General features: G+C 49.6%; 1 protein-coding gene across 2 annotated transcripts; it reads right to left on the bottom strand.

Annotated features, from left to right (window-relative positions):
* Positions 1 to 1,700: 1,700 nt before the first annotated feature.
* Ttll9 (tubulin tyrosine ligase like 9) lies at positions 1,701 to 27,278 on the bottom strand. 2 transcript variants are annotated; one of them, XM_032904458.1, is made up of 12 exons: positions 27,167 to 27,278; positions 26,054 to 26,239; positions 18,959 to 19,027; positions 18,528 to 18,602; positions 16,859 to 16,949; positions 15,414 to 15,454; positions 14,619 to 14,706; positions 9,797 to 9,855; positions 8,770 to 8,966; positions 6,833 to 6,946; positions 6,185 to 6,309; positions 1,701 to 2,206 (listed from the first exon to the last, which is right to left on the bottom strand). In XM_032904458.1, the coding sequence occupies exons 1-12, from the start codon at positions 27,209 to 27,211 to the stop codon at positions 2,130 to 2,132; spliced, it is 1,167 nt and encodes a 388-aa protein (XP_032760349.1). In that variant the 5' UTR covers positions 27,212 to 27,278; the 3' UTR covers positions 1,701 to 2,129. The 2 variants fall into 2 exon arrangements, with proteins under 2 accessions (XP_032760349.1, XP_032760348.1); XM_032904457.1 differs by lacking the exon at positions 1,701 to 2,206 and adding an exon at positions 5,940 to 6,023 and having other exon boundaries at positions 27,167 to 27,272.
* Between the last annotated feature and the right edge of the window lie 429 nt (positions 27,279 to 27,707).

Genomic DNA, 27,707 nt, shown 5'->3' with positions numbered 1-27,707 from the left:
AAGCAAGGCTCTGTTTCCCTGAAAAAAAGAGCTCGAAAAAAAAAAAAAAAAAAAAAAGCTGAACAAACCACAGCTCTGAGTTGTCACCTCATTCTGTCCTTCACCAAGGGTCCCGCCTTCTAGAGTGCTACCTAAGAAATGGGGGTGGCTCTTGCCTTAAAGTATGTGACATCAGGAATAGACAGAAACCACTATCTGTTATCCTCACTGCATTTGGCCCATAGTTAAACCAGAAAGGAGCTGGTGTAACTATCAAGTTTCTTGAAAGAAGGGGGTGGAGAGGTGGCCCTGGGGTTAAGAGCATTTGCCATTTTCAGAGGACTAAGTTAAGTTCCCAGTACTACATACTAGCTATACTAGTATGTATAGCTATAGTTATACTAGTTATAAAACCATCCATAACTCCAGTTCTAGGGAATTGACACCTTCTACTCTCCACAGGCATACACAGTACATGTACACACATGTGCATACATGCAAAATGCCCATACAAATCTTTAAAAATGAACTAGTCAGGTGTGGTGGTGTACACCATTAATCCCAGCACTTGGGAGACAGAAGTAGGTGGAAATTTCTATTTCCAATTGTCATGCACACTGCCCGAGTTCAAGGCTAGACTGGTCTACGGAGGAAGTTACAGGACAGACCCTGTCCCAAAAAACAGGAAAGGAACTAGAAATTAGAAATCAGCCAAATATTTAGAATATTGCTGATACCTTCAAGGAATATTTAAAAAATGTTGATCAAGATAGACACCTTATGTCAGGCAAATTTGGTCCGTGCCCTGAAGGTTTGTTTTCTTGGGTTTTATAGGCGCTCCAGTGGTAGACCCAGACCAGACCAGGCCACACGTCTGCACTGGGCTCTAGTTATAAGACCGCAGCGTCAGAGGAAGGAGGCAGGGTGGCTCAGGCTGAACCCTGAGGTGGAACCAGAGCAAGGGCCGAGCAACGCTTGACAACTGACTGTTGGTAGATGCTGTGTGGTCCCCGAAGGACAGACCGCAGGGTGGAGGGGAGGTAATACTGTTACCCAACCCTTCATAAGCTTTGACCTTCCAAACCATATGAATAAAATGCAAGCCCAACAGAATTCACTTTGACGGCAGCCGCCTGGCACATACTTTCCCCACTGGAACAGTGCTTCTGCCTGCCAGGGTGCTAGGCCAAGAGCACAGCGGTTCTGTATTCTTGAAGCAAGAACCTCGTCTGTACTTGGGGGTTGTGGGTTTGGGAAACTCCTGATCTCTAGGAGCAGATACAGTGTCTTACCTACCAGTCCCACCACCGGCCAGTTGGTTTGCTGCTTGATTCGCTGGTGATTCTTGCCCAGACTTTCCTCTGGGCTTACTTATGTAGTCAGGTTTGCACTTCTGGGCAAAGCCTGCCCAGAAAGTAATAGAGCTGCTTGGGCCCCTGGAGACCTCCTCATGGAGTAAGGTGCCTTCCAGCCCGAGCTACCTGATAGACCAGGAGGGCAGGCCTCTGATTCCCTGTGTGATCTTGCCTGTCAGCTGGAGCCTTCCTTTCTGATTTTAACCTCAAAGCCCCAAATGAGAGGCCCGTTTTCCCAAGGACCCTGGCTAAGCAGCGCTGCCCTCTCAGTTCTCTTTCGCCTGAGATACAGGAGGCCCTAGCTCTGTAGTCTTCACATAGCAGAGGACAGTACATTTGGGGCTTGGCACCACCTCAGACCTCCAGTGAGCAATCTGAAATTGTTTACTTTGCAAGTATTGTTTAAAGACAAGTTTCTTAGCCCAGAAGACCCATGACTAAAGAAACATCAAAATGGCAGCAGCATCCCGAGCCTGGCCCAGCGCTAAGTGGCTCTAAGCCTGTTCTTTATTAGACATGCTCTCTGAATGGTGGAACTTGCTGCTTGGCTTCTTTGGGCCAAGGATGAGCCCATCCAGTTCGAAAGATTGGCTGTTCCTGGTTCAAAGATGCACAGGGCTGGAGGGGGTGGAGGGGTGTCCAGGGTCCGTCTGGTCCAATTAGCAAGCTGAGGCTGCCTCTCCAGTAAAACAGCTGCCATGCTGGAGGAAGGTGAAGACTGGTGCACTGTGCTGGGATCCCGCTGCCAGAGGCCAGGGCGGCACCTGCCAGGGCCTCATTTCTTCCGGCTGGGGGTCAGCTAGAGGCTTTCTTCTGCATTTGAAGGGATCGGAACAGCTGCCTCAACTGCTCCTTCCGATCGTTGATGCAGCCTAGAAAGAATGAGGTGTTGGTTACCCACTAGCTACACATGGGCAGCAGGAATAGTGTGGCCATGGGTGGCCCATTCCTGTACTAGGCTTGCCCTCAGCTCACCTGAGTATCAGCTTTCTCAGGTTGGCACCGCCTGCCTTACAGAGTGAGTTCAGAGGTCAGCAAATGCCTAGGCTAACTGGGAGTTCACCTGCTGTCTCAGGCACTGGCCCCAGATGAGCTTGTCGAGCCCTTCAGGAGTTCTGTAGCCAGCAAACTCAGGTTGCCATTTACCCTGAGTTGCACGAGCAGCAGAACCGAGAGTTGACCTGAGGTGTGGAGCCAGAGTCACACGCAGTGTCCCAAAGTGTTTCCAGGGAACCTGCTGTTTCTCCAGACCACATTGCCCTTGGCTTTGCTCAGTGAAAACACGAAAGCCAGCAGTGCCCGATGCCTAGTAAGTGCTAACTTACATCTCTTACCCAGCACATTCGGAAGTGTCTCCATGCCAGACGGCTGCCTCTGCCTGCACATTCACCAGGCAATCTGCTTGGTCTCAGAGCTGCTTCTTTTTTCTTTTCTTTTCTTTTTTTTTTTTTTTTTTTTTTTTTTTTTGGGGTTGGGGACCGAACCCAGGGCCTTTGCTTGCTAGGCAAGCGCTCTACCACTGAGCTAAATCCCCAACCCCTCAGAGCTGCTTCTTAAGGCAACACCAGTTTTTAATCTTAGCCAGGCACATTTATGACACTCATGAGTGCTACTGGAATGAGCTGACACTCCACGGCCATGAGGATTGACCTGGAGATTCCTGATTGCTTCTTAGAAACCCCCATTCTACCCTTGCCTCCAAGGCTGCCCAGCTGTCAAGGCCTCTGCACTCCGGCCCATGCATCCTTGGCGTGTCCCAAAGTGATCCCAGGGAGCCTACTTTAATGTTTTGGCTCGCTCCTCATGCCAAATCTTCAGGTCCAGCGCAAACCCTTTCTTGGAGTTCCAGATTCATCACTGGAATTTCTGCTAACACATTCCTAGCTTGTCTTCAATCATCAACGTTCTTCCTCTCCCTGCTCACAAAACAGCTCCTTCCACTTACCACCAAGCACAAAACCAGAAAACATGAAAGTGATTCTAGAGATTTCTACAGAAGTGGTCCTCTCTCTGCCTATCTTGAGTGACTGCAAACCAGCCAGATCTTCATCCCCATAGACATCTACACTTTTCAAAGTTCGGTGTCTGCTGTTGGAGCAACCATCTTGCAACCACAAGACAACCAGAGCATTCAGCAGACCTGCTGAGTGCGGCAAGAAGTCCAGGAAAGGCATCTCAAACCCATTGTGTCAGTGCCCTAGGACAGACCTAAGGGGTGCTGCCTGAGACACCCTCCGCCCCTAGAGTCTGTAAATACCAGGCAAGCACTCTAACTTTGAGGCAGGGTTTCACTAAGGTAGACGGACCTTGAACCCACGCTGTAGTGCAGGCAGACCATGAATTTGTGATTCTTCTCCCTCAGCCTCCCTAGTGCCTGGGTTTACAAGTCTGTGGTCCTCGGGCTGGCTAGGTCAGCCTGTTCTACTGAAGTATTAGGGTTTCTTGTGTGCAGCCAAGCCTAGTTCTAACTCACACTAAACTCTTTAAAAGATATCAAGTCTCTCATAAAAGAAACAGGATTTTAGTACCCAGGAGGCAGAAGCAGGTGGATCTCTGTGAGTTCAAAGCCAGGCTGATCTACGTAATAAGTTCTAGGCCATCCAGAGCTACACAGTGAGATCCTGTGGCCAAGAAAAATTTTAAAAGGAGCCCAAACTAAAAACAACTAATGAGACACTTAGGAAAATGTTTACTGTACATTTGATGGATCAGGATGGGACAGGGGCAATGTCTTTAGCAATTAATATTGTGTCTTTACAAATGTGGGGGGAGGCTATAGGTAACCCAGAGAAAACCAGGTACAGGCTAGGCATAGCAGCACACACTTTTAATCCCAGCACTATGGAGGCAGAAATAGGTGGATCTGAGGCCAGCCTGGAGATGCCTAGAGAGGCTTTGTCTCAAGAAGAAGAAGAAGAAAAGGGAGGGTAGGGGGAGGAGGAGAAGAAGAAGGGAAGGAAAGAAGGAAGGGAGGGAGGAAGGAAGGAAGGAAGACAGGTAAAGAGGAGAGGCCAGGAATGGTGGCATATGCCTACAATCCCAACACTTTGTAGGCTGAGGCAGGAGGATTAAAAAGGACTTCAAGCCCAGGCTTAGCTCCATAGTGAATTGAAGCCAGCTCGGGCTGCGTGTGGTTCAGTTGGTGAAGTGTTTGCCTAACACGCATGAGGTGCTGGGTTCAAGTCCTAATAGCATGAAAACCTGGACATTAGCACACATCTGTGGTCCTGGTGCTCAGGAAGTAGAAACAGGAAGATCAGAAATTCAAGACTACACAGTGAGTTAAACGACAGCCTAGGCTACATAAAAACCTGTCTAAACCTCACCGCCAAACCAACAAAAAGTAAATTCCCTGTAAGAGCTAGGTGCATGTTCCTTCATAAAAGTGATCTGGTATTAAAAAGGGAAATTAGGCAAAAGCAAGGACAGCTTACAAAAGAGGAAATACAAATTAAAAACTGAAGCCTCTTCAGTAACAATGGAATTAAAATAATAATGAATTCACCAAGGGGCTTGGACCTCTTTCTACTAAGTCTGTCCCTTCAGCTCAGTGACTTTACTTCCAGGGAGCTAGAAGAAGAAAACAGCCAGTGTCAGTGGGTTTCACAGGAGAGAACGTTCACCACAAGGTGATTTAGAAAAGTAAGAAAATGAAATCACACCAAATGCCCAATGGTAAGAGATCGGCTGGCTGAATGCTGGCACACCCGTGGGCTGCAATGCTCTGCAGCCATGCTCTGTAACTCTTCTAAGGAGAGACTAGAGGCCAGAACTCAGGGGTTAGGGTTCAGGCTAGCCCATCTCTATGACAACAGCCTTCTGTGGTCTGTACAGCCTTTGGAGACAATTTCCTCATTCTCAGGGTAATCACAGAAGCTACCACATGATGTTATTTTTTGTTTGTTTGTTTTTGGGGTTTTTTTTGTTTTTTGTTTTTTGTTTTTTGTTTTCTTTTCTTTTTTTCGGAGCTGGGGACCGAACCCAGGGCCTTGTGCTTGCTAGGCAAGCGCTCTACCACTGAGCTAAATCCCAACCCCTACCACATGATGTTGTAATGCACGTAAACCGCCCTGGCTAACACATGCTTCCCATGGGAGGCCCTTTGTAATCCTGAATGGAGAGAAGCCACACAGAAAGTGGGACTCCAAACGCCAGCCTGGTGCCAGATTTACAAAAATATGAATATATGCATTTTTTAAAACTGGAAGGAAACACCAGATTGTTAATGATGGTTATGTCTGGATGTGTTTTAAATTTTCCTTCTTTAGTTTTCAAATATTCTACAATGAGTGTGAATTTCTATAATCGGGAATTTTTTTCACATTTCACATACTACCTTGCAGAGTCCTACGGTCTTTAACTTTTCTAATGATAATTCGTTCTCCACATGAGTCTTGAAATCCCCCTCCGGACAACTCAGAAATTTCTCACTATAGTGGGCAGGGTCCTACCAGGAGCATCCAACCGTTTGACATTGTGACCAGACATTGCCATCTACAAAGTTCACACTTGAGAACCGAGCAAACATTTACACACACACACACACACACACACACACACACACACACACACACACACACACACTTGAACAAAAATCTCAGTATCTTGAGTATATGATTTTGTGTTGGGCCACATTCATTGCCACCCTTAGCTGCATTCAGTCCCCAGGCTGCAGGTTGGACATGACACCTGGATGAAGAACAGAGAGGTCAAGTTGCTCGCCCCAGTCACACAGCTGGTATGCTGCTGACTGGATTTATATGATCTCACTGCTATGCCAAGCAGTCCCAGTCCCCCTCCACTTCCTATGATGTTTCTCTCCTACTCACTTCCTGTCGGGCTCAGCTTACCTAAGTGAGTGTTGGTTACAAAGTTTCCCATCCCCGATAGGTCACAAGGCCCCTCCTCTCTGCTGACAGGGCCATCATTCCACATGAGGTCGAAGCCCCCGACTCTCTTTTCCTTTCCTGTGAGCCTGGAGATGCAAAGGGCAAAAGAACATGGAGTTGGTGAGGTTCGAAGACAGGGCCTGTCCACTAAAACCAAATGCCAGATCTGCAATGGGGTCACGTTCACTTCCTCCTACTCAGGAGGCCCCACTCATCCTGTTAGTAATGTGCTCCCAATTTGTCCTTTGTGGTTTAAAATCTGCCCCTTCCCCTCAGGGATTCGCCCACTCCTGTCTGCTTTCCAGGACTTGGTGTTAGAGGTAAGTAGCCTCTTAGCGAATGCTGTGAGCTAGGTACCCAACAGGGCATTGTCTCAGAGTTTCTCCAACAGCCCCAGGGGAGTTAGGATGCTCTGCGGACACAGAAACAAACCTCAGAGAGGGAAGTGACCGTAAGGAAGCTTTGAGTACAGCCAGCTACACTGAGTTCTTGGGCCTATGAACATTTCAGTTTCTCCATCTATGAACTATGAATCTCAAGATTCTGAGTCCTCTCTCCTTGACAGGAGCCTGCCTGCCCGCCACATGTGGGGTACAGACAGGACCCTACCTGGCCTCCATGTCCACCACATGCAGGGTATCTTCCAGCAGACAGGTCTTCAGTTCATAGTCTTCCTGGCTGCTGGCTGTCAGTGAAGGAGATGCATTGACTTCTAGGAGCCACCTGGGGAGGGCACGAGAGAACTTGGGGAGGGCTGTCAGAGGTCCTGTTTACCTTCTGCCCAAAGGTTTCACAATACAGTGCAAACCCAAGTGTCTCACAGCTTAGAAAAACATCCAAAAGATGTGCACACACACCCAGGTGAGGACGGGAAATGAACCCACCAGGATGCAAGGGCTCAGCGCAGCTCTGAGTTCTGTATTTGGATGATGATACCCAGCAAAGTGATGCAGGAAATCCTACAGCACCCCATGTCTGGGAGTGTTAAAGACAATGGAGAAAGAGCTGGAATAAAGTTACCCCATGTGGGAGGAACGATACCCCTGGATGCTGTAAGATCCGTGAGCAAAGCTGTAGTACTGAGGTGGCTTACCTCCCTGAGTGGTTGCCCAGGCTACTACATAGCTATTGTTGTGTCCCAGGACCGGATGATAAGACCCTGTTGCCGGGGTCACTGCACTCTGGTTGCAGGACATGGAGAAGCCAGACTGAGCCTGGATGCTCCCTCCTTGAAGGCTAGCACTTGTGGGGCTGAAGGCACTGTGTGGGCTGCTGGAGGGAGTTAACCGTTTACTCACCTGTAGGTGCAAAACACTAGGGGCATCAGCATACTGCATAAGGTGTGCCCAGGGCACAACAGGCCACAGCTACTTTCCAATTGGATCCAAGGCCTGCTCCACAGGAGGGAACCTTTTTTGATACTGCCAGTCAGGACAAACCCCACAGCTGGAAGGGCACAAGCCCACTGCTGCTGTTTTGCTAACTGGACATGAGGCCTGTAAAAAACACCTTCTAAATCTAGCCGCTCATCCACCCCATCTTTGCTGTGTTGGCGCCGGCCTGGGGGAAGCCTCTTTCTGCAAATGGCTGCAGTTACTGTGGAGACTCATGGGTGCTAAGGAATAGCAAGGATTACAATAGCACTGCTTAGCCCAATGGGGGAGGGGAAGAGACTGGAAGGGGGGAGGTGGGAGAGAGAGCATGTGCATAATCAGGTCTCTCCTTCACTCCCTCTGAGGCTCAGGAAGCACTGTAGAAAGGCAGGCAGAAAACCACAGTCAGAGTAACTGGAGTGCTGTGGCGAAATGCTGTCCCCCAGCAGCTATCTCTGTTTCCAAGTCAGAGTGGCTGTGACTTCCTACAGGAGACCCTCACAAGACTGGGCCCATTCAGAGTCCTTGTGCACAGTGACAAGGGTTGGCATGGTCTCCTCCTGAGATGGGAGATCTGTCTGTTACCTGCTGCCTGTGAGTTCCCATTCTCTTGAAACTGCTTAGCCATGCTCCCAAGAGCAAAGTAACCCCACTTAAACCCATCGGTCCCCCCAGTTAGACTTGGGGAGATCCCTCTCTCTCTCTCTCTCTCTCTCTCTCTCTCTCTCTCTCTCTGGTTTATCATGGTCTCTATCTGTGAATAGAAATAGACTCCTCAAAAAGGTCTTGCAACATTGTTTCAGTTACAATTGGTAGAGATCCCTTTAGAAGAGGCCTGCACCAATTAGATCTCATTTATCCTTTTTTTTTTTTTCCTCTTCTTTTTTTCCGGAGCTGGGGATCCAACCCAGGGCCTTGTGCTTGCTAGGCAAGCACTCTACCACTGAGCTAAATCCCCAACTCCCTCATTTATCCTTTTAACAATCCCTTAAAGACAGACACCCTGATCAAACCCAATTTACAGACTGGCAAACTGAGACACAGAAAAAGGAAGCATGTTTGAATTTACACAGATAGGAAACAGCAGAACTGGAATTCAAGCCACAGTGGTCTGCCCTGGAATGTGTAGCTCACCATAGTCCCCATCCCACCCTGGCTCTCTGGGCCACTTACGGCTTGAGGTCCTGGTCAATGAGGATGTCATAGCCGTACAGCTCAAAGCAGTGCTTATCACTGATGATCACCTTCTGCACACTCTGCAGGCTCTTGATGAAGATGTTGTCCATGTCACTGAAGAGCGTCTCCACCGCCTTGGGACCATGCTTGGAGGCCAGGTACTGCCTGAATCGCTGAAGAGTCCACTTGCAACCCTGAGGCCCGGGCAGTTAGGTTGGGAAGAGGGGCCCAGTTCACTGGAGCCCACCTGATGGTTCTTGAACAAACCCATGCACTGGGTCCCTCAAGCCTGGTGGGAGGGCTCCACCTGAGCCCTGGGATTAGGAAGTTTGGGTACGCCCCTCGCTCTGGGGTGAATATCTACATAGCTAAGAAGACAGACAGGCTATGTCTCTGGCCCATACAGGCGGCTTCTCCTGGTGGCCTGCACTGGTAGCCTCTTAGGGTGGAAAGGCAACAGTAAGTTTCTGTTCCTAGGATGATGTGAGATGAACCAGGGGAGGGAAGAGATAAGAGTGCGGACTCATCCATGCTCCCTGGCTCGGCCCTTAACCCTGAGAAGTCTGAGAACTCTATAGTTGTATTGACTTTCAGGCTCTCATGGTGACTGATGATAAATCAGTAGGTAGGTATGATAAACAGATAGACAGACAGACAGACAGACAGATAGATGATAGATAGATAGATAGATAGATAGATAGATAGATAGATAGATAGAGATTTACAGGTAGATTGATGATTGGTAGGCAGAATATCTGTTTAATATACCAGCTGATAGATTGGTTGATCAGTAAGAGGCACCTAGGATATAAAGATAGATCACATCCTGTTTACGAGGTACATTAATTTGATTGTCAAATATTGAGGTTCATGCCAAGTGGCTCCCCACTGTAGCCTTGCCTTAGCTCTGCAGATGGGTGACCCCTTCCTCTCTGGTAAGTGATGGTCTATCCTGGGTTCCATGTTGCTCTGCTTGTCCCTCCCCACTTGGCCCAGGAGGAGGGCAGGTGCCTGGCTTCCTCACCTTTTTTGGGTGGTAGTCAGGTGATGTCTTCTGCACAGCAACATTGGTGAGGTGAACATCTGGCAGAGGTTGGTGGTCAAGGGCCAGTGTGGACAGAGAGGGGCAGACATAGCTCCTGCTGCCCCAAGGACTGAACTGAGACCCTGGCTTGGGAGTTGACCAGGAAAGCAAAAAACAAAACAAACGAAACAAAACCCAGCCAGTGTTCACACACATGGGCTTTGCAGTCACATGGGCCTGGGTGCGATTCTGGGTACATCTCAGGGGCTGTGGATTCCTGGACAATCCGGTGACCTCTCTGAGCCTGTTTACCAGCTGTGCTGGCTAGTCTGTGTCAACCTGAAGCAAGCTAAGAGTTACCTGCAAGGAGGGAAACTCAACTGAGGAAATGTCTCCACAAGATCCAGCTGTTGGTTGGGCATTTTCCTAGTGATCAAGGGGGGCGGGCCTACCCTATTGTGGGTGCCATCTCTGGGCTGGTGGTCCTGGGTTCTATAAAGAGCAGGCTGAGCAAGCCCTGGAGAGCAAGTCAGTAAGCAGCACTCCTCCATGGCCTCTGCATCAGCTCCAGCCTCCAGGTTCCTGTCCTGACTTCATTTGGTGATGGAGCACAGCATGGGAGTGTAAGCCAAAGAAGCCCTTTCTCCCTTTTGGTCATGGTGTTTCATCACAGCAACAGAAACCTAAGGCACCAGCCTGTTGGCTGGGAGCACACAATGGCTCCCTGGGATATTTGGGGGATTAGATGGAGCGCCCTTTGACTGTCCCACAAGACACTGCTCCAGCGCCATCTCATTCGCTCCTGAATAATCCCCATGTCACGGTTGGGTGAGACTTTCAAGGCTCAGAAAGGACAGGCACAGACATTCAGCCTTTCCTCAGCATCCCTCCCCCGGGACTATGCATCCAAATCAAATGAGATGACCTAACACCACCCCAGGACCTAATCAGGATATTTGCAGGTGGGGAGGGGACAGTGCCTGGTCCCTTGCCTGAGTCTGAGTCAGCACATTTCTGTCTGTCCCCAGCATGGTAGGGCTTGGCGGTTCCAGCCTCCTAGAAGATGGGAGACCTTGTTCATATGAATTTCCTAGTTGCCATCTTTAGAACTCTTCAAAGGCCTTTTATTTTCTTTCACCCTTTTTTTTTTTTTCCGGAGCTGGGGACCGAACCCAGGGCCTTGCACTTGCTAGGCAACCGCTCTACCCCTGAGCTAAATCCCCAACCCCATTTTCTTTCACCCTTATCTGAGAGGTTTGTTTTGGAAGAGTGAACACACGGCCAACCACTGAACAGGAAAAGGGCCCTTCTGTTCGCGCTCAATGATTTCCAAAAAGATTTCAAGGTAAGTCTCAGAGAAAGGGGCATCCTACCCACACGCAGGGCAGGAGCACCCGGGCAACCAGGTGGGAAACTGCCTGGACCACCTAACAGGATGCACAGACCAGCCCCCTTCCTCACACCACACACAAACTCAACTTCAAACACACTGCAGAGTTCTCAGGCAAGAGACAAAACTAAAAATTCTTAAAAGAGCATTCAGGGATAAGTCATTGTCACTTCAGAGTCACAATAGCTATGACAGCAAAGCACAAACAACAGAAGAAGAAATAGATACATTGGATTTTATCATAATCTGTGCTGTAGCAATTGTACAAAATTTTATTATTATTATTATTGTTACTATTATTAGTGTGTGTGTGTGTGTGTGTGTGTGTGTGTGTGTGTGCCCCACACCTTTACCTGGTGAGCTGCTGCCTCAGGCCATTTTGTTATTTTTGTTAGAGTGTATTAGCTGCGGAGATGAACGGTAAGGTAGGAGCACTACCTTCAAATCGTTTTCCTCCCCCAATTCCAGATCCTCTGTGTTTCCAAAGTTAATAAGTTAATGGCTGACAGTGGCCTTTCAAACCGCTTCCTAAACAAAACAAGCTTTTAAAGAGTGGAAATCAGTGACAGCAATTAATAAAAAAAAGCAGTCTGAATTCGGGAAAGAGCAGGGGGCGGGGCTGTGTGGGAGGATTCAGAGGAAGGGAAGCAGGAAATGTCATAGTTATATTATAAGCTCAAAAATAAAGGATAAATAAATCCGAGGGAGATAGTATATTTTAACATACCTAGCAATAAATGTAAAATTCATTCTCTCTTTGGGGGAAAAAAGTGGAAATGGGATTGTTAGCACATCAATCTCCTGAGCGGCCCACGCCTCCTTTAGACTCCTTCCTGTCAGGGCGTCTGACACCTCAGCACATCCGTGTGCTCAGCTGCGTGTCCTGTTTGTGTCTGTATGTGTATATATGCTCAAATTGCTGCATTTATTGTATATTACATATACCAAAGTTAAGGTAATTGCATTTCTTGTTTCGTGATGGAAGAAATTATTATTTTAATGTTGGTACCTTGAAGGTGGGGGCAATAGCTCAGTCATGAACTTCTCGCTCCCTTAGTTTGATGCCCAAAAGCCATAGAGAAAAAAAACCTGGGAATGGCCAGTCATGGTGGCACATAGGTTTAATCCCAGTACTCAGGCTGGCAAATCTCTGCAAGTTCAGGGCCAGCCTTGTCTACAAATTGAGTATTAGGCCATCCAGGGCTACATGATGAGACCCTACCTCAAAAACCAACCAACTCTGGACAATAGCATGAGCTTGTAGTTCCAGTTGGCCAGCCTCGCAGAGCAAGGGAGCTCCCAGCCTGGGCAGACCCTGACACGCAGGGATCCTCTGTAGTCTTTTCTGTATATTTGAATTTTAAGAAATTGAAAACCATTTAAAAGGGCGGAAAGTGCGGTGCAGTCTCTTGGTGTGAATATTTAGTCAGTGGACCCTCATCGGGTTCCTGGGAAGGGCTAGTCTTGTTCAGTATGTCCTCAGGATACCCAGGGCTGGGCCAGCACTCTGAAGCGACATTTGCTGCAGGGTCACTCTGGCCGACTGCTTTCTGTGTCTTTGTATGTGTTACTTAATTTTACTGAAAATGAGGCAGCAGAACAAACAAACTAAGCTAAGTCGAGGGCAAGCCTGTGGCAAATGCTTGTTAGAGCTGCAGGATAAAATTAACATATGAGTAACAGAGTCTGAGAAACAAGGAAAATAGCTTGTGGTGCTGTTGTGTGCATGAGGGCCACACCCAGTCTCAGGGGCAGGCAATGAAAGTGTTTTACTTCAGGCACACCCTTAAACTGAAAGATGGCATCGTGGCAGAGAGAGGAGGCTGGCCCAAAGCAGGGTTGGAATGTCTGCTCAGAGTGCGGTCCCCCTACACCCCAACCCCCATCCCATGCAGTCCTGCCAGTTGGCCCCTCCTCCCAGCAGCGCTGGATTGTCCCTCCCTTCTTTGAAGACCAAAACCAAAGCAAAAGCTGTCTATTTGTTTTGTTATTGATGTTGGTTCTCTGGTAGCCCAGGCTGGGTTCTTATCTATCCCAGGCTGGCCCCAACTCACCCTATAGCTGAGAATGCCCTTGATCTTCTGAGCCTTCTGCACCCAGGCGCTGGGATGACAGGCTTGTGCCAGCACAGCCTCTTTGTGGAGGGATGGGGATGCAGCCCAGGGCTTTGTGCATGCTGGGAAAGCAATTCACTAGCTGAACTACATAGCTCAGTCCTGATTTTTCTTTTTAAACACAGGGTCTCACTCTATAGCCCTGAGTGCCCTCAAAGCCATAATCCTCCTGTTCCAACCCCCCACATGCTTAGATTACAGGCATGTGCCATGTGTCATCATACCCAGTAAAGTTTTTTTTTATTTACAAAAAATGTATATGTTTTGTAGACAATACATTAGCCTGGCTCAAAGTAAAAATGTAACACACACATGCATGTGTATGTATGTATGTATGTATGTATGTATGTATGCATGCATGTATGTATGTATATAATCTCCTTTCCATTCATTTTTCCTCCCTAAGACAACTTCTATGCCTACTGTTTCTTCCCTTCCTCCATCCTTTCCTTTTCTGGGGGGTAGGCAGTGCTGGGATCAAATCTATGGGCTTGCTTATAGGGCAAGGCCTCTACCACTGAGCCATACTCCCAGCCCTGATTCCAGTTTCTTGTCTATCATTCAGAGATGTCTATGCACGAGTAAGAAAACATAGACACGGTTTGGCCCAAATGAGAGCATACCCTTTGCTGTATTTGCAGTATTCTTTTTTCCTGAGAGATTGTTTTCCATCAGTATCTAAAGCAAGGTTCAGCCTTCCACTTAACAGTTGCATAGTATTCCATGCATAAATGCACCTCCTGTCTTGTTTTCTAGGTTTTGTGCCCCATCAAGGATATGCCATATGCAGTCTTTAAGCCTGTTCTTTCCCATGTTGTGTGCACGCACACCAATGGGGCTTGCTGGTTCAGAGGGTGTGTGTGTCCGGCTTTTGGCAGCTACTCATCAGCAGAGGGCTAGCCTACTCTACGCTCCTGCCATCCACACACACAGCATCTTTCTCCCATAGCTTTGCCTGGACGGTGTGGTATCTGAGCTTTGGCTTCTGCCAAGAAGGAACTGAGTGGACGAGGGAGCTGAGCCCTGGGAAGATGCGGAAGAAGGATGCAGAGGTTCTGCAGAGCTCAACCTGTCTGCTCCTATGAACGTGGGGAAACCCCATCACTGGGCACTCATGAAGACCACCATCCAGCGGGGACATATGAGGGATGCTATCCTGAGCAGATCCATTTCCTGAGAGCCTGGGAACCCCCAGAGAGAAAGGACTGGGCTGGTTCTGGGTAGGGGACCTGGCAAGTATCCTTCTGGTGGTGAAGTTTGGGGCAGGCTGGCTGGAGGAGGGGACTGAGGACCAAAAGGAGTCCCACTGGGAGGATACAGTGGTCGTCGATGCTATTCAATGTGAATCTGGTGTTGGAGAAGCGGGCGAAGCCATCACGGTACAGCCACGCCCGCAGAGGGATGTACTGTTGGGGGTGAGGGAGAGAAAAGGGAAATGAAGCTCAGAATCTTTCCCTGGTACCAATTTTTTAACCGTCTTACCTCTGCCCAGGAGGCCCTGCCTTCTCTCAACAGTGGTCTCATTCCCTACACTCCCATCCTGCGGCTCCACCCCTTCCTTCCCTAGAGATGCAAAAGAAGCAAAGCGATGGGTCTACTACCATACATGACACCCAGGCCAGGACCTCAAGGTCCTGAGGGATGGGGTGAGCCTGAGACAGTGTGGAACGGAGTGTACACTAGGAAGGTTTGAACACATGCTGACTGAGTGAATGAATGAATGAATGAATGATAAATGGGTGAGGGGATGCAACAGCCTGTGGAGTTAGATGGATTTGAATCCCATTTTGGCTATCGACCTGCTGTGTGACCTTGGGCAAGTCATTTAACCTCTCTGCATCTGTTTTTGCTTTTACTTTTTTGAGGCAGGGTCTCCCTATGTAACAGGCATGGAACTCACTATGGAGACCAAGCTGGCCTTAAGTTTGAGGTCCTCCTACTTTAGCCTCCCGAGCACTCTGGGTTAACCTCTGTGCATCCATTCTCATCTGTAAAACATGACTAATAACTTGACAGAGGACCTCACTAGGCTGTTACAATGGGACATGCCCCTCAACAGCCTTATCCCTCCATGTCCCTGGGCTCACAGCAGGCCCCGCCCCGAGAGACTCACCGACATCACTAGCACGTAGACACGCAGGTCAAACTTGCGGCCTGCAGGAAAGAACTGGTTAGTGTAAAGGTTATTGACTGGCTGTCAGACCTAGTCTAGGTTTCAGATCATATCAGGAGAAAGTCAGACAGACAGGGACTTCCTGTTTGAGGTTCCAAACACAACTACACAGGGCACAGGGAGATGATTGGGTGGCGCAGTATTGGGGCAAAGCTGGAGGCTGAGTGACCAAGGAAGGCCCTATGAGATGTGGAGACTGATTGACAGACACATAGACAAGTGTAGGCTTAGCCCAGGCTGGCTAGACCCAGATGGGGAAAGACTGTGGGCCCAGGGGAGGAGGAAGAAAGGAAATCAAGGCAGGTGGCAGGGTCCAGGACTTGTGCAGACAAGGACAGTAATGTAGACAGGGCCAAGTCACCAAGCAGTCTTTGGGGTTTGTTCTCCAAACTATAAGAAGCCACTGGCAGGAGTCAATGCCCCTCACGGAGCACCAGTGAGGCCATTACAGCCATCCAGGTGGGGAGACAGCAGCAGCTAGGAATGGGACAGGGAAAAGAGGTGGCCAGACAGACAGCTTTAGAACTGATTTGAGCTTGGTGATGATCAACAGAATTGGGGCTGGAGAGATGACTCAGTGGTTAAGAGTGTGTAATGCTCTCCCATATGAGCTGAGTTCAGGTGGCTCACACCCCCTTTAACTCCATCTCCAGGAGATCAGATGCCTCTTGCCTCTGCAGGCACCTGCTCATATCAGGCACAGACACAGGCACCTACACATAATTAAAATAATAAACAAAAATAAACGAGAATAAAAAAAACAGTGACCAGAGAGCACCAGATACTCCTAGACACTTCCCAGACTCTGGCTTAGCAACCTGGGGGAGGAGACGCCATGGCTCGAGTGGAGAAGATGGAGGGTAAGCCAGACTCAGGAGCAGTCCCAAATCTGAGGCACACTGGTATGGAATTGCTAGGAGAGTCCCAAGAGACATAGCTGGGGACACAGAGCTGGAATCGATGGGGGAGGGAAAAAGAGAAGAGACCCAGAGGGTGCCCCCACAAAGGGGACAAGGGACATTTGGAGGAGACAAGTGTCATTAGGTCAGCTGCAGTGAGACTCCTTATGTGGCTTGCTTCTGCTCCCTCATATGGAGCACAAACTCTTAGAATGGAGCCCAGGACAGTGGCTGGCACCAAGGAGGCTCTCTGTAAATGTCTCATTGGATGAAAGCGTGCATGAATGAACTGGCTTTCCAAGAAGAATTTTCCGGAGCCCAGTGGGAATGAGAAGATCAGGGTAAGCTGGAGGATTGCAGAGTCGCAGTGAGGAGGGAGGAGAGTACAGGACAAGTCTCTGTTTCATTCCAGGCCTGATGACAGGCCCGGTCTTTGCCATGTTGCCTAACTGTGCAGAGGGCAGGGGACAGACACAGCCATCTCACCTCCTATCAGGTAGGGGTTTTCCACATAACGCTGAGCCACGTAGTTCTCCACTGGGATATCGTCTTTCTGGTCATCAGAGCTCCTTGTGTCCTGGGTGTGACAATAGCAAACAACAATGCACAGCAAGTGACCCGTGTCCTCCCTGGGGCGTCTGACTGGATCCTTACGTCGAGTCTCTAAGGTAAGAACTAACGCCATTCCCATTTTTACACTTGCGCACCAGAAGCACAGAGAGGTGAGATGCCTTGTCTGAAGTCACACAGCTGGCCAGAGGTTCAGCAGGGGTGTGGGGCCATATGTAATTCAAACCCAGAGCCTAGGTGTGAGGGTTTGTACATGCTCTGCCCAGGGAGTGGCACTATGTGGAGGTGCGGCCTTATTGGAGTAGGTGTCACTGTGGGTGTGGGCTTGAAGACCTTCCCCTTTGCTGCCTGGAAGCCAGTACTCTGCTAGCAGCCTTCAGATGAAGATGTAGAACTCACATCTTCTCCTGCACCAGACCTGCCTAGATGCTGCCATGCTCCTGCCCTTATGATAATGGACTGAATCTCTGAACCTGCAAGCCAGCCCCAATTAAATGTTGTCCTTACAAGACTTGACTTGGTCATGGTGTCTGTTCACAGCAGTAAACCCTAACTAAGACACTAAGTTACGCTTTAGACCTGTACCGCCTCAAAAGGCACATGTGGCATTGACATTCACACTCATATCGATACTACATGCTGTGACATGAACGAAACTGAAGCCAGTGGCTGCATGAAATAAGCCAGCAACAAGAGGATCCACCTCTTGGAGTCACCAGCATAGTCCAGTGCCTCGCAGCCAAAAGCGGAAGGATTGCGGAGGTCGGTATGGAATGCCCAGAGTTCTGATTTTAAGTGGTGCAAACACTGTGCCCACGGGTTCCCAACAAGTGACAATACGAATGCTCCTAGTACCTCAGTACTGAGATGGTCAAAGTGGGATTCTCTAAAGAGAGTAACTGAGGAAGACACCTAGTCTATGCCCCCCACATACATGCAAATGATTAAAATCCTAGATTTTGTGCCCTGTACAGTTTGGCGGGAGGTGGAGATAACGGGGAGGGGGTATTGCACTGATAGGCTGGCAGTCTGCTGAGCCACACCCTCTTGTGCCTTCCATTCTCGGAGGAAATGAAATTCCAAAAGTTTAGATCTTTGGTGAATTTAGGGGCAGTTCACTTGCCCTCCAATATGCAAGGCTCTAGATTCTGTCACTATCACAGGGCAAGGTGGAGAGAGAGGAGAGGGAGGGAGGGAAGGAGGGAGGGAGGGGCGATCAATTCTCTTTGTGAGTCCAGTGCTTCACCTGGGAAGAGAAATTGCTCCTGTCCGGGCTGTAGAAGCTCTAGCGCAGGGCTGCCCAGAGAACACCAGAGCAGGGCTGTCTCTCCCCTCCTACCCAGCAGTTCAGGCAACACTCACAGGCACAGCCCTTCCTGTTACCCTTGACCCCACCTCAGTGACTTCATGAGGAGCCAAAACCAAACCCCAGAGTCCCATACACTCTGGACTCACAGCTGCACAGCGGTAAGTGCTTGGACTAGGGGCTTCCAGCCATCAGGGCAGAGCCCTCTCCTGCTGAGCCACGGCACCCACCTGGGCAGCCAGGCCTCTCCTTCCTGGAGCCCTCCTCACTTCTACTCACATGGCTGCCTGAAGGGTTCACATTGGCTCGAGTAGCCTGGGTCTCCACACTGGTGACTTTCTTCCCCGCAGTGCCCTGCCAGTAGGTGTAAGAGATACATTGGGATGTGCTAAGGGGAGAGGCATTTGGTAAGCATTTGCTTGTCTCCCCTGGGAGTTGACTCCTCCTGCTCCCCACACCCACACCGCTGTCCCTGCCAGGGTTCAGAAGGTCTCCTCTATCTCTCAGAGCACAGCTGGTAATTGGACCCTGCTCATCAGCACAGGGGATCCTCGGGCAGACGCTAAGAAGGGCGGGGTGAGGTCAGGATTTGAACCTAGAGCTGGCACTCTTGTGGGACACCTTGACAGGTCGCACTGTGAGTTCGGGAGGAAGGAAGGTATAGCCTCCTCCTGGAGGGTGAGGCTTGTGAGGGAAAAAGGTGGCCTCACCTTCCTCCAGTCCATGATGTCTTTCAGTCTCCGGAAGAGAAATATGCCCTTCCCCTGAGATCGGGCGACCTGGTGATGGGGTGGGGGTAGGAAAAAGGCAGAGTTCAGCTCAAGGTCCCTCCCTGGGCCCATGCTGAGGGTCTTACCCAGATCATCTCTGTGTCCATGTCCCTGTGGGACCCAATCTCTGCCCAGAAGAATGGCCATTCAACCCCCATGGGGCTGAAGGAGGAAATCGAGCTGGGCTTTGCTACGGAGACATACATTTGCATGAATAATGCAGAAGGACAGACAATTAAGAAACCATCTCGGCCAGTCCTGGAACATATCATCCAATGCTTTTTTTGGAAATCAATTTGCCTTCCTAATTAGGTTTTGCTTCGGCTAATACTGGAATCAGTCTGCCTTTACTGCACCCTGCCATGGGTAATTCATGCCCTCCCCGAGGCAAGGGGGTTGGGGGAATCTTTAATAGCCTGGGGTGTTTCTGTCTTCTAAGGTGTTCACCTGCCTGGCCTTGTACAGAAACACTGTCAGCATGCTCACCACCCTCCCCACAGCCCACAGTCCATTGGGACTGCAGGATAGTGAAGCAATCGTCCAAAGGTATATTGGTGTGTGTGTGAATGTATGGGTGTGTGTGTGTGTGTGTTGCTGAGGATCAAACTCAGGATCTCGATTTTGCTAAGCAAGCACTCCATGGCAGAGCTACAGACCATCCCCAGGGTCTATGCTGTATCTGTCACTTAGAAGTCACAATTCCCAGAGGAACCTATACAGAGCTAAAACCTGCTGTCTGGCCTGGCTTCTGTGGCCTCTGAGACCAACTCTGGCTTCTGCGCCAGTTCAGCCCTTTAGTTATCTGAGCTACTGAGCACTCCCCACTCCCCCAAGGCATCTTTTCTCTGGCAGTCCTCAGGTGAGTGCAGCGCCTCCTTCCCTCTGTTCTCTGAGCAGTGCAGCCCACCAGACTGCAGAGGACAGAAGGCCTGGCAGCAGGCGGCTTGCTCAGCTCTGGACAGAGCAGGAAACAGAGCAAACCAAATCCTTCCTTTCTCCCTCTTTGTTTAGTCCGGGACCCCAGTTCATGGGAAGCTGCCATCTCCCATCCATGGTGGGCCTTCTCTAGTCAACTAAACCTCTCAGGAAACACCCTCTGAGACACCCCTAAGGATGCACCTCATTAATTTTGTAGGTGTTTAGTAATCCAATCAAGCTAACAATGTGTTATCACACATCTAAGTGTTGCCAACTTAATACATAAACACATCACTTGAAACCACAACATTCTGCCCCTGGCCCACAGGGTCATGGCCTTCTCAATGTGAAATGCGTGAATTCTAACTTAAACCCCAAGCCCAACACCCAAAATTTCTATACTATTCAAAAGTCTTAAATGCTTTCCAGGCATGGTGGCTCACATTGATAAACTCCTGCCCACAGGAGGCAGAGGCAGGTGAATCTCTATGAGTTTAAGGCTATCCTGATATACATAGTAAGTTCCAGAATACACAAAGCTACATAGAGACAGACACTCCCTGTCTCAACAAAACAGAACAAAAGGTCCTAATTCAGAGCCACTCAAAGGGCTCACATCTCTAATGCCAGTACCCAGTGAGCAGAGACAGGCTGATCTCTGTGAGCTTAAGTCCAGCCTGGTCTATAGAGTGAGAACCTTTCTTAAAAAACAGACAAACAAAAGTCCTTAGTCCAACGTCTCTTCTGAGACCCAAGGCAATTTACTAACTATGAGCACCTGTACACTAAAAACACAAGTTACATACCTCTAACACACAATGGCATAGAAAAATCATATAACCATTTCAAAAGGGTATAGCAAGGAAAGTTCACTGTGAGACTGAAACGCAGCAGGGAAGATTCCCATCCTGCCCCTCAGGGCAGCACGTGGAGCTCATGATAGGACCCCACAGGCTCCAACAGCCTTGGGCTCCCCCATCCTTCCAGCTCTGCTCCCTGCAGCACAGTCTTTCTCTCCGCACAGCTCCACTCCACACTTGTGGCTCTCTCTGACAGACGTGCTATGGCCACAGCATCTCCAGTGCACTGGGGTCTCCATGACAACTTGGGCTTCCCCTTCGCACCTTCACCCATGGCTTCTTGGGGCTTTCCACAGGTGATCCTACTCTGCCACAACTCACTGATTTACACGACCTTCTGGAACCCAGATGAAAGCCTCCATGACGCCTTCTCACCTTTCGTGGCTGCAAAACCGTGTACTTAGATACTGCTGCTAAGTTCTGCTGCCAGCTTCGGTAGAGTCTGGTGCTAGGATTGAACCCATGGCCTTGGACACACTAGGCAAGTGCCCTACCCACAGAGCCACATTGGAAGCCATTATAACTTTGGTTTTATACCAGTGTGTCCACTCTGAGTCCTTATTCCCTAACCATCCCTGCTCTGCCCCCAGTGATGCCATCCACTATGTGACATTCAGTGGTGTGATTTGAATATGCTTGACCCAGGGAGTGGCACTACTAGGAGGTGTGGCCTTGGTGGAGTAGGTGTGTCATTGTGGGCGTGGATGTGGACTTGAAGACCCTCCTCCTAGCTGCCGGGAAGCCAGTCCATTCCTAGCAGCCTTCAGATGAAGACGTAGAACTCTCAGCTCCTCCTGCTCCATGCCTGGATGCTGCCATGCTCCTGTCGTGATGACAATGGACTAAACCTCTGAACCTGGAAGCCAGCCCCAATTAATGTTGTCCTTATAAGACTTGCCTTGGCCACGGGTCTCTTCACAGCAACACAAACCCTAAGACAACTGGTGTCATTTGTGAGGCCTTGAGGTTGATAGATGATCTCCCACAGAGCCTCTCCCACTTCATCCCACCCAGAAGACAGGGTCTGATCGACTCCTCCTGGGGCTCTACCCTTGGCTGAGGTCTCCTCATGGTCGCTCCTTGCTAATTCACCACGTGCTTGACTCCGGCATTGGCCTTCAGGACGCCAAGGGGTCTGCTGCAGAGACTTCTGAGAGAGTGTGTCTTCAAGAGTGATAAAGGACATGGCATTCGTTTATCTGGTGGCAGGTGGGGAGAGGTGAGGTAAAAGTGGAGCTGCTGCAGCCATGATGTGAGCAGGAGGAGCCGCCCGCCTGCTGGGTGTGACACCCAATAAACCATCCTTGGCTTGACTGTTCTTATTAAAGAAAGTCACCTGGGGCTTAGAAACTGCAAGGAGAAGACTTCTTCATATTTTAGTTCTATTAATATCTAAGCAGATTTGTGCATTTCCTTCTAAGATGCGTGCGGGTGTCCCATCTTGGGAATATTAGTCATGTCTGTGACTTTACCATCAGAAGAAATCACAGCCTCTTTATAGGACAATTGTTGCATAGATGTCAGAAGAGTATTCGTGTATCTTACGATTCTCAAATCACCACAGGGATGGAGTCTGCTGTTAGGCCCTTTAGCATGTTATGAGGAGGAGAGAGGATGCTTAATAGTGTGCGAGCTGCACCATGGAGAGAACGTGGGTCTGCCCAGTAGGAGAGTAAGCCACTGGGTATAACAGCCCTAGCTCTCACCCACCCCCAGCCACATTTTCCCCCTCCTTCTCTCTCCCCTCTCCCCCTCCCCCTCCTCCCTCCCTCCCTCCCTCCCGCCCTCCAGGTCTTTCAGCTCCACCTGCTTCTCCTGCTCATTCTCTCCAACAGTCATATTTAGTCTTTCTTGATATGCGTTTCCTGGGAGGCCTGGAGTAACTGTTTTAATAACTGTTTTTCGACATAGCTGCTTTCTTTTGTAATTAAATATACTTTATGCTTTGAAAACCCCCATTCTTTATTGTGTCTTGTTTTTGGCTTCATGAGACAGTCTTGCTATGTAGCCTTGGCTAATCACTGATAGACCAGGCCGGCGTCCAACATGCAACAATTCTCCTGCCTCTGCCTTGAGTGCTAGGATTACACACATGTGCCATTACCCCTGGCTGAAAGCCACTGTTCTGTCATTCTGGCTTCATGATGTTGTTCCTTCTGTCATAGTTCTCTCTGGCTTCATGATGTTGTTCAGATTTCATATGTCAATCATATCTGGGAAAAGTGGCTTTAAATAAAGCACTGTTCTGTGTCCGGTTGGTGCATTTCCCCCATGCGCATGGACAGACAGGAGTCCCACGCTCTTGCTTAGGTCCCTGGAGATGGTTTTATGATCTTTACTGCCCAGGCAGGCCAGCTCTCAGGATTCAGTGACAGTCTCAGCACCTCCATTCAGACACAGCAAAGTGACAAAATGTCCTCGTGTGGGGAGCAGCTAAGGTTGTCCAAGACACCACAATCTAGGGCCTGGAGCAGCTTCCGGGACACAGAGACTGATGAGAAGGTATGGTCCTGACTCACACACCTGATGCCTTGCACTCTGAGAGCCTGGGAGAGCTGCAGTGGGTCCTGCCCAGACCCTCTGTCCTAGCAGGGGAGCCGGAGAGGAAGGGCAGATGGGAGAAACATTGGTGTGGTATGTGATTTCTTTTCCAGTAGACTGGACTTAAATTGTTTGGTTTTTGTTTTAGTTTTTGTGGGACTGACAGTTGAAGCTGGGACCTCAGGCAGCAGGCTAGGCAAGCATTTACCACTGAGCTATATCCTCAGCTCTTAGACTGGACTTCCTATGGTCAAACCCAAAGGCCCACTTCTTAGCTTTTAGTTGATCCTTTTTAATACTATTATTATTCGTGTATGCACATTTACATGTGTTGGGGGCACACACAAGTGTGTGGTTCCTGTACCTGTTATGTTCACATGTTGTAGGAGGCAGAGGACAACCTCAGATGTCGTTCCTCAGGAACTGCCTGCCTTGTTTATTCATTTTGAGATAGGGTTTCTCAGTGTCGCTCTGGCTGGCCTAGAACTATTCAGACCAGACTGACTTTAAACTCACAGCAGCCCACCTGGGATCAAAGGTGCAGGTCACTGCACCCAGCATGTCCACTTTACTTTTTAAGACAGGAGCTTTCATTGGTACCTGGGGCTTGGTTCTTTAGCCAGGCTGGGATGGCCAGCCAGTGAGCCCTAGGGACGCTCCCATCTCTAACTCCTTGGTGTTGTTGGCACAGGCCACCACGTCTGTGCCCTATTACCCAACTCTTACCCTCTTCCTTAGGCACAGAAAATACAAGGGGGCTAACAATAAAACTCAAGCCCTCACTCTGTAGCCAAGGATGACTTTGGATTCCTGATCCTCCTGTCTCTACCTCCCAAGTGTGCTGCTGTGCCTAGTGGACAAAGGCCTGTTCTTATCCCTAGAGAGGAAAGCTGAGAGACAGATGGTCTTAAGGCCCTGAGAGTCTACAGAACGGTGCTGGGATGGGGGTGCAGCATCGCCAAAGCCCCCTTGTATTTTCTGTGCCTAAGGAAGAGGGTAATGGTTGGGTAACAGGGCACAGCCTTCTGCAGGCAACTGAGGAGTGAGGCTGAGGAGTAGGCTTGGGATTGGCTTATGCAGATGTAGCCATGGCCCAGGTGCCTGGAGGGGGATGGACTTAGGTAAGGCAGTACTGGAAAACACACTGGTCCACCATGTCCCCCAGGAGGGTGGCTCCCGGGCTCCTGGTTCTTTCCCAGAGTCCTGAACGGGCTGGTGAGGCAATCTGGTGGCAGCAGGGAGAGGAGGCTGAGCAGAGAGCTACAGGCAGCCCCAGCTGCATCAAGTGGCACTGTCTGCTAATTGGGAACCAGCAATTGCACATTAAGTCGCTTCCTCTCCCAGCCCACTGCTTTTGTTAGTGGTGATACCATGACAGCTGTGATTAAGAGGCGGAACCTTGGCTCTGTGGGTAGTGTTCTGTGTGTGTGTGTGTGTGTGTGTGTGTGTGTGTGTGTGTGTGTGTGTGTGCGCGCGCGCGCGCGTGTGTCCCACAGCGGAGGCATGCTGTCTAGGAAATGCAAGAATGAGAGCAGGTGCCTGGGCTTTTTTTTTTTTTTTTTTTTTCTGAGATAAGGTCTCACTCTATGGCCCAAGCTATCCTGGAACTCACTGTGTAGCTTAGGCTGGCCTTAAACTTGGAACATTTCTCCTGCCTTGGCCTCTTAAGTGCCTGGATTCTAATTCTTTCTCTGCCACCCGTGAGCTCTGTGACCTCAAGCTAAGGCCCACGTGCTTCATCTGTAAGCTGGGACAGTACTGACCCAGGTCGACCCATCATGGGACTCAGTTTCCCTGAGGCTGCGCTTGTTGGCTACAAAACATGCAGGTTAGGCTTGGAGTTCAGTGCTCAACAGCGAGCCATTTCTCTTATAGTTTCTAAGAGTTCAGGAAGCATCTTCCCTTCACACTGCCCCAGGAAGCTCTGGTCAGTTTCACAAACCTGTGAGGCCGGGTGTAATGCTAGACACCTTTAATCCTAGCACTCAGGAAGCAGAAGCAAATGGATTGCTCTGAGTTTGAGGCCAGCCTGGTCTACAGAGTGAGTTCCAAGACAGCTATAGAGAGCTACAAGACAGGAATACATAGAGAGACTTTATCTCAAAAATCAAGACAAAATAAGCAGACCTGAGTGTGCGCATGCCTTACCCAGGAACGTGTGCAAAAGCAAAGTCACTGGGCAGATCGGGTGGGCCTGAGCAGTCTGGTCTAATTCATGCGGGGATATCCTAAGGCAGGAACTGGAGAGATGGCTCAACAGTTAAGAGCACTGGCTTCTCTTCCCGACAACCCAGGTTCAATTCCCAGCACCCACAGTGCAGCTCCCAACTGTCTGTAACTCCAGTTCCAGGGGATCGATGCCTTCTTCTGGTCTCTATGGGCAATGCACACAAGTGGTGCACAAACATACATACAGGCAAAGCACACACACACAAAATCAAAATAAATCTAAAATATTTCTTTAAAAATAAAAGGTTGAAAAGCAATTAGCTCCCAAACCCCATGCAGCTTGGAGCTCTGCAGGAGAACCTGAAACAGGACTCCCCGGGGTCCAGTTGCGGAGCCCTGAGGGTCCTGTGAGTGTGCTTTCCTAAAGTGCCCACAGACTTGTTTCTTTTTCATGAAAACTCCAAGGGACACAAGGCGTTCGGTTTTGACACGGGGCCCTCCTGGGACACCACACCTCAGCCCTGCCCCTCCCTGCAGAGGCACTCACAGGTTTCATGATCCAGGTGATGCCGGGGTTCTTGCGGAACTCCTCCACAAACAGATGGTACTCGCAGGGCATCTCAAAGGTTTTGGGGAAGAAGTCACACTTGGCTGCCTCCGTCTTTCCTGCCTCCCGCTCCAGCTGCTTCCGAAATCGCTTTAGGTTCTTGACCATGTAGTTTTTCCTGGTGAGCTAGGCAGCGGGGAGGGCAGACGGTAACCCCTGCTCCTGCCTTGCCCACCTCTAGTTAGAAAAAATGTTTCATTACACTTACTTATGTGAGAGGGGCTAAAATAAGAGAAAGGGGACATGGTGACCCCCTTCGTGAGCTTTTGTCCTCAGCAGTGAGTTGTCCCTCCTACACCACAGAGGGATAGGAGTGTTGGGGGCCCACTCTGACCCTACTCAACCCTATTCATAGTAACTTCTCTACTCAAGCACCAAGCCCTATTTCAACCATTTCTGTGTCTGTGGACCTAAACGGCAATCTAAAACAGAAAGGACACGTGCACACCTTAAAACCAATAGAAGCTAGGCATAGTGGCCCATACCTTTAATCCCAGAGGCAGGTGGATCTCTGCGAGTTTGAGGCCAGCTTGGTCTACATAGTGAATTCTAGGACAGCCAGGGCTACAGAGAGAGACTCTGTCTCAAAAAACAAAACAAACAAAAGACCAATGGAAAAGTAGGAGAATTACTAAGATGGGAAGACGTAAACCCTAGAAAAGCCCCTGACCCCCTTAGAGTCAGCAATACCCAGCTCTGGGCCCTTCTCTGTCTAGAGAGCTCTAACACTTGCTGCTAAGCCTAGCTTGCTTTGAGCCTTTTTCCAGTACTGTGGTTATTTAATCGATAGAGCCCACTAGTATCAAAGGTCAGAGGGCAACTTCTGGGTGTCGGTCTCTCCTTCCACTATGTGGGTCTTAGGTGTCAAACTCAGATCCTCAGGCTTGGACACAAAAGCCTTTATCTGCTGTGCCATCTTGCTGGTCCTCCTGCCCACCTCTTGGTACCAGTGTCTACTCTCAGACCCTCAGAGTAGCAGGAACAATCCAAAGGGCTCCAACAGATAGTCCCATGGCCCAGACCCATTCTCACTTCACAGACCGGGAGGCTCACCTCATAGTGGTTCCTGAAGTGGCTGATCCGCACGTGTTCATCCATGTAGGTGTGGTCAAAGTTCTCACGCAGCCAGCTGACGTCACACCAATAGAAATCCCATTCACCTTCACTGCGGTGAGGGAGACAAGGGTCAGATCTGAGGACGGGGTGCTGCTGGGGTCTCACAGCACACAACCATCTGACCATGAGTAGAAGGAGAATGCTGGCCACAGTGGCTAGCTTCCCTGAGGCACCAGCAGATGCTGCCAGAGTGCCTTCTGGTACTTCTCAACAGTGGTCATGCCTGCTCCAGTCTCAGCCACTTCCTGAGGTGCAGGGTGCACTGCTTAAACATTTCAGCAGCCCCTCAATCGGTACTCACTGCTGCCTGTGCAGGCTGCATTGTCCGGGAGAGCACAGAATCCACCCTCTCTGCCCCTGCCTTGCTACTTTAATTTGGAGTTTCATTGTCCCCTTAAAGCTGGAGTGTTGACAGCTTGGTCACCAGCCTGTGGCAATACTGGGAGATGGTGGAGTCTTTAAAGATGGGGCCCAGAAG

This window comes from Rattus rattus, chromosome 5 (assembly GCF_011064425.1).
Source record: "Rattus rattus isolate New Zealand chromosome 5, Rrattus_CSIRO_v1, whole genome shotgun sequence".
Lineage (NCBI taxonomy): Eukaryota > Metazoa > Chordata > Mammalia > Rodentia > Muridae > Rattus > Rattus rattus.
This window is presented reverse-complemented; position numbering and strand designations above follow the sequence as displayed.

Excerpts from the sequence above, each read along its gene's own strand:
- Ttll9 (XM_032904458.1), bottom strand. The coding sequence starts at position 27,211 with ATGGATGAACACGTGCGGATCAGCCACTTCAGGAACCACTATGAG. Across the intron at positions 6,310-6,832 it reads GTGGTGGACATGGAGGCCAG|GCTCACAGGAAAGGAAAAGA; the intron begins GTAGGGTCCTGT and ends TTGCATCTCCAG. Across the intron at positions 2,207-6,184 it reads TGTAACCAACACTCACTTAG|GCTGCATCAACGATCGGAAG; the intron begins GTAAGCTGAGCC and ends CATTCTTTCTAG.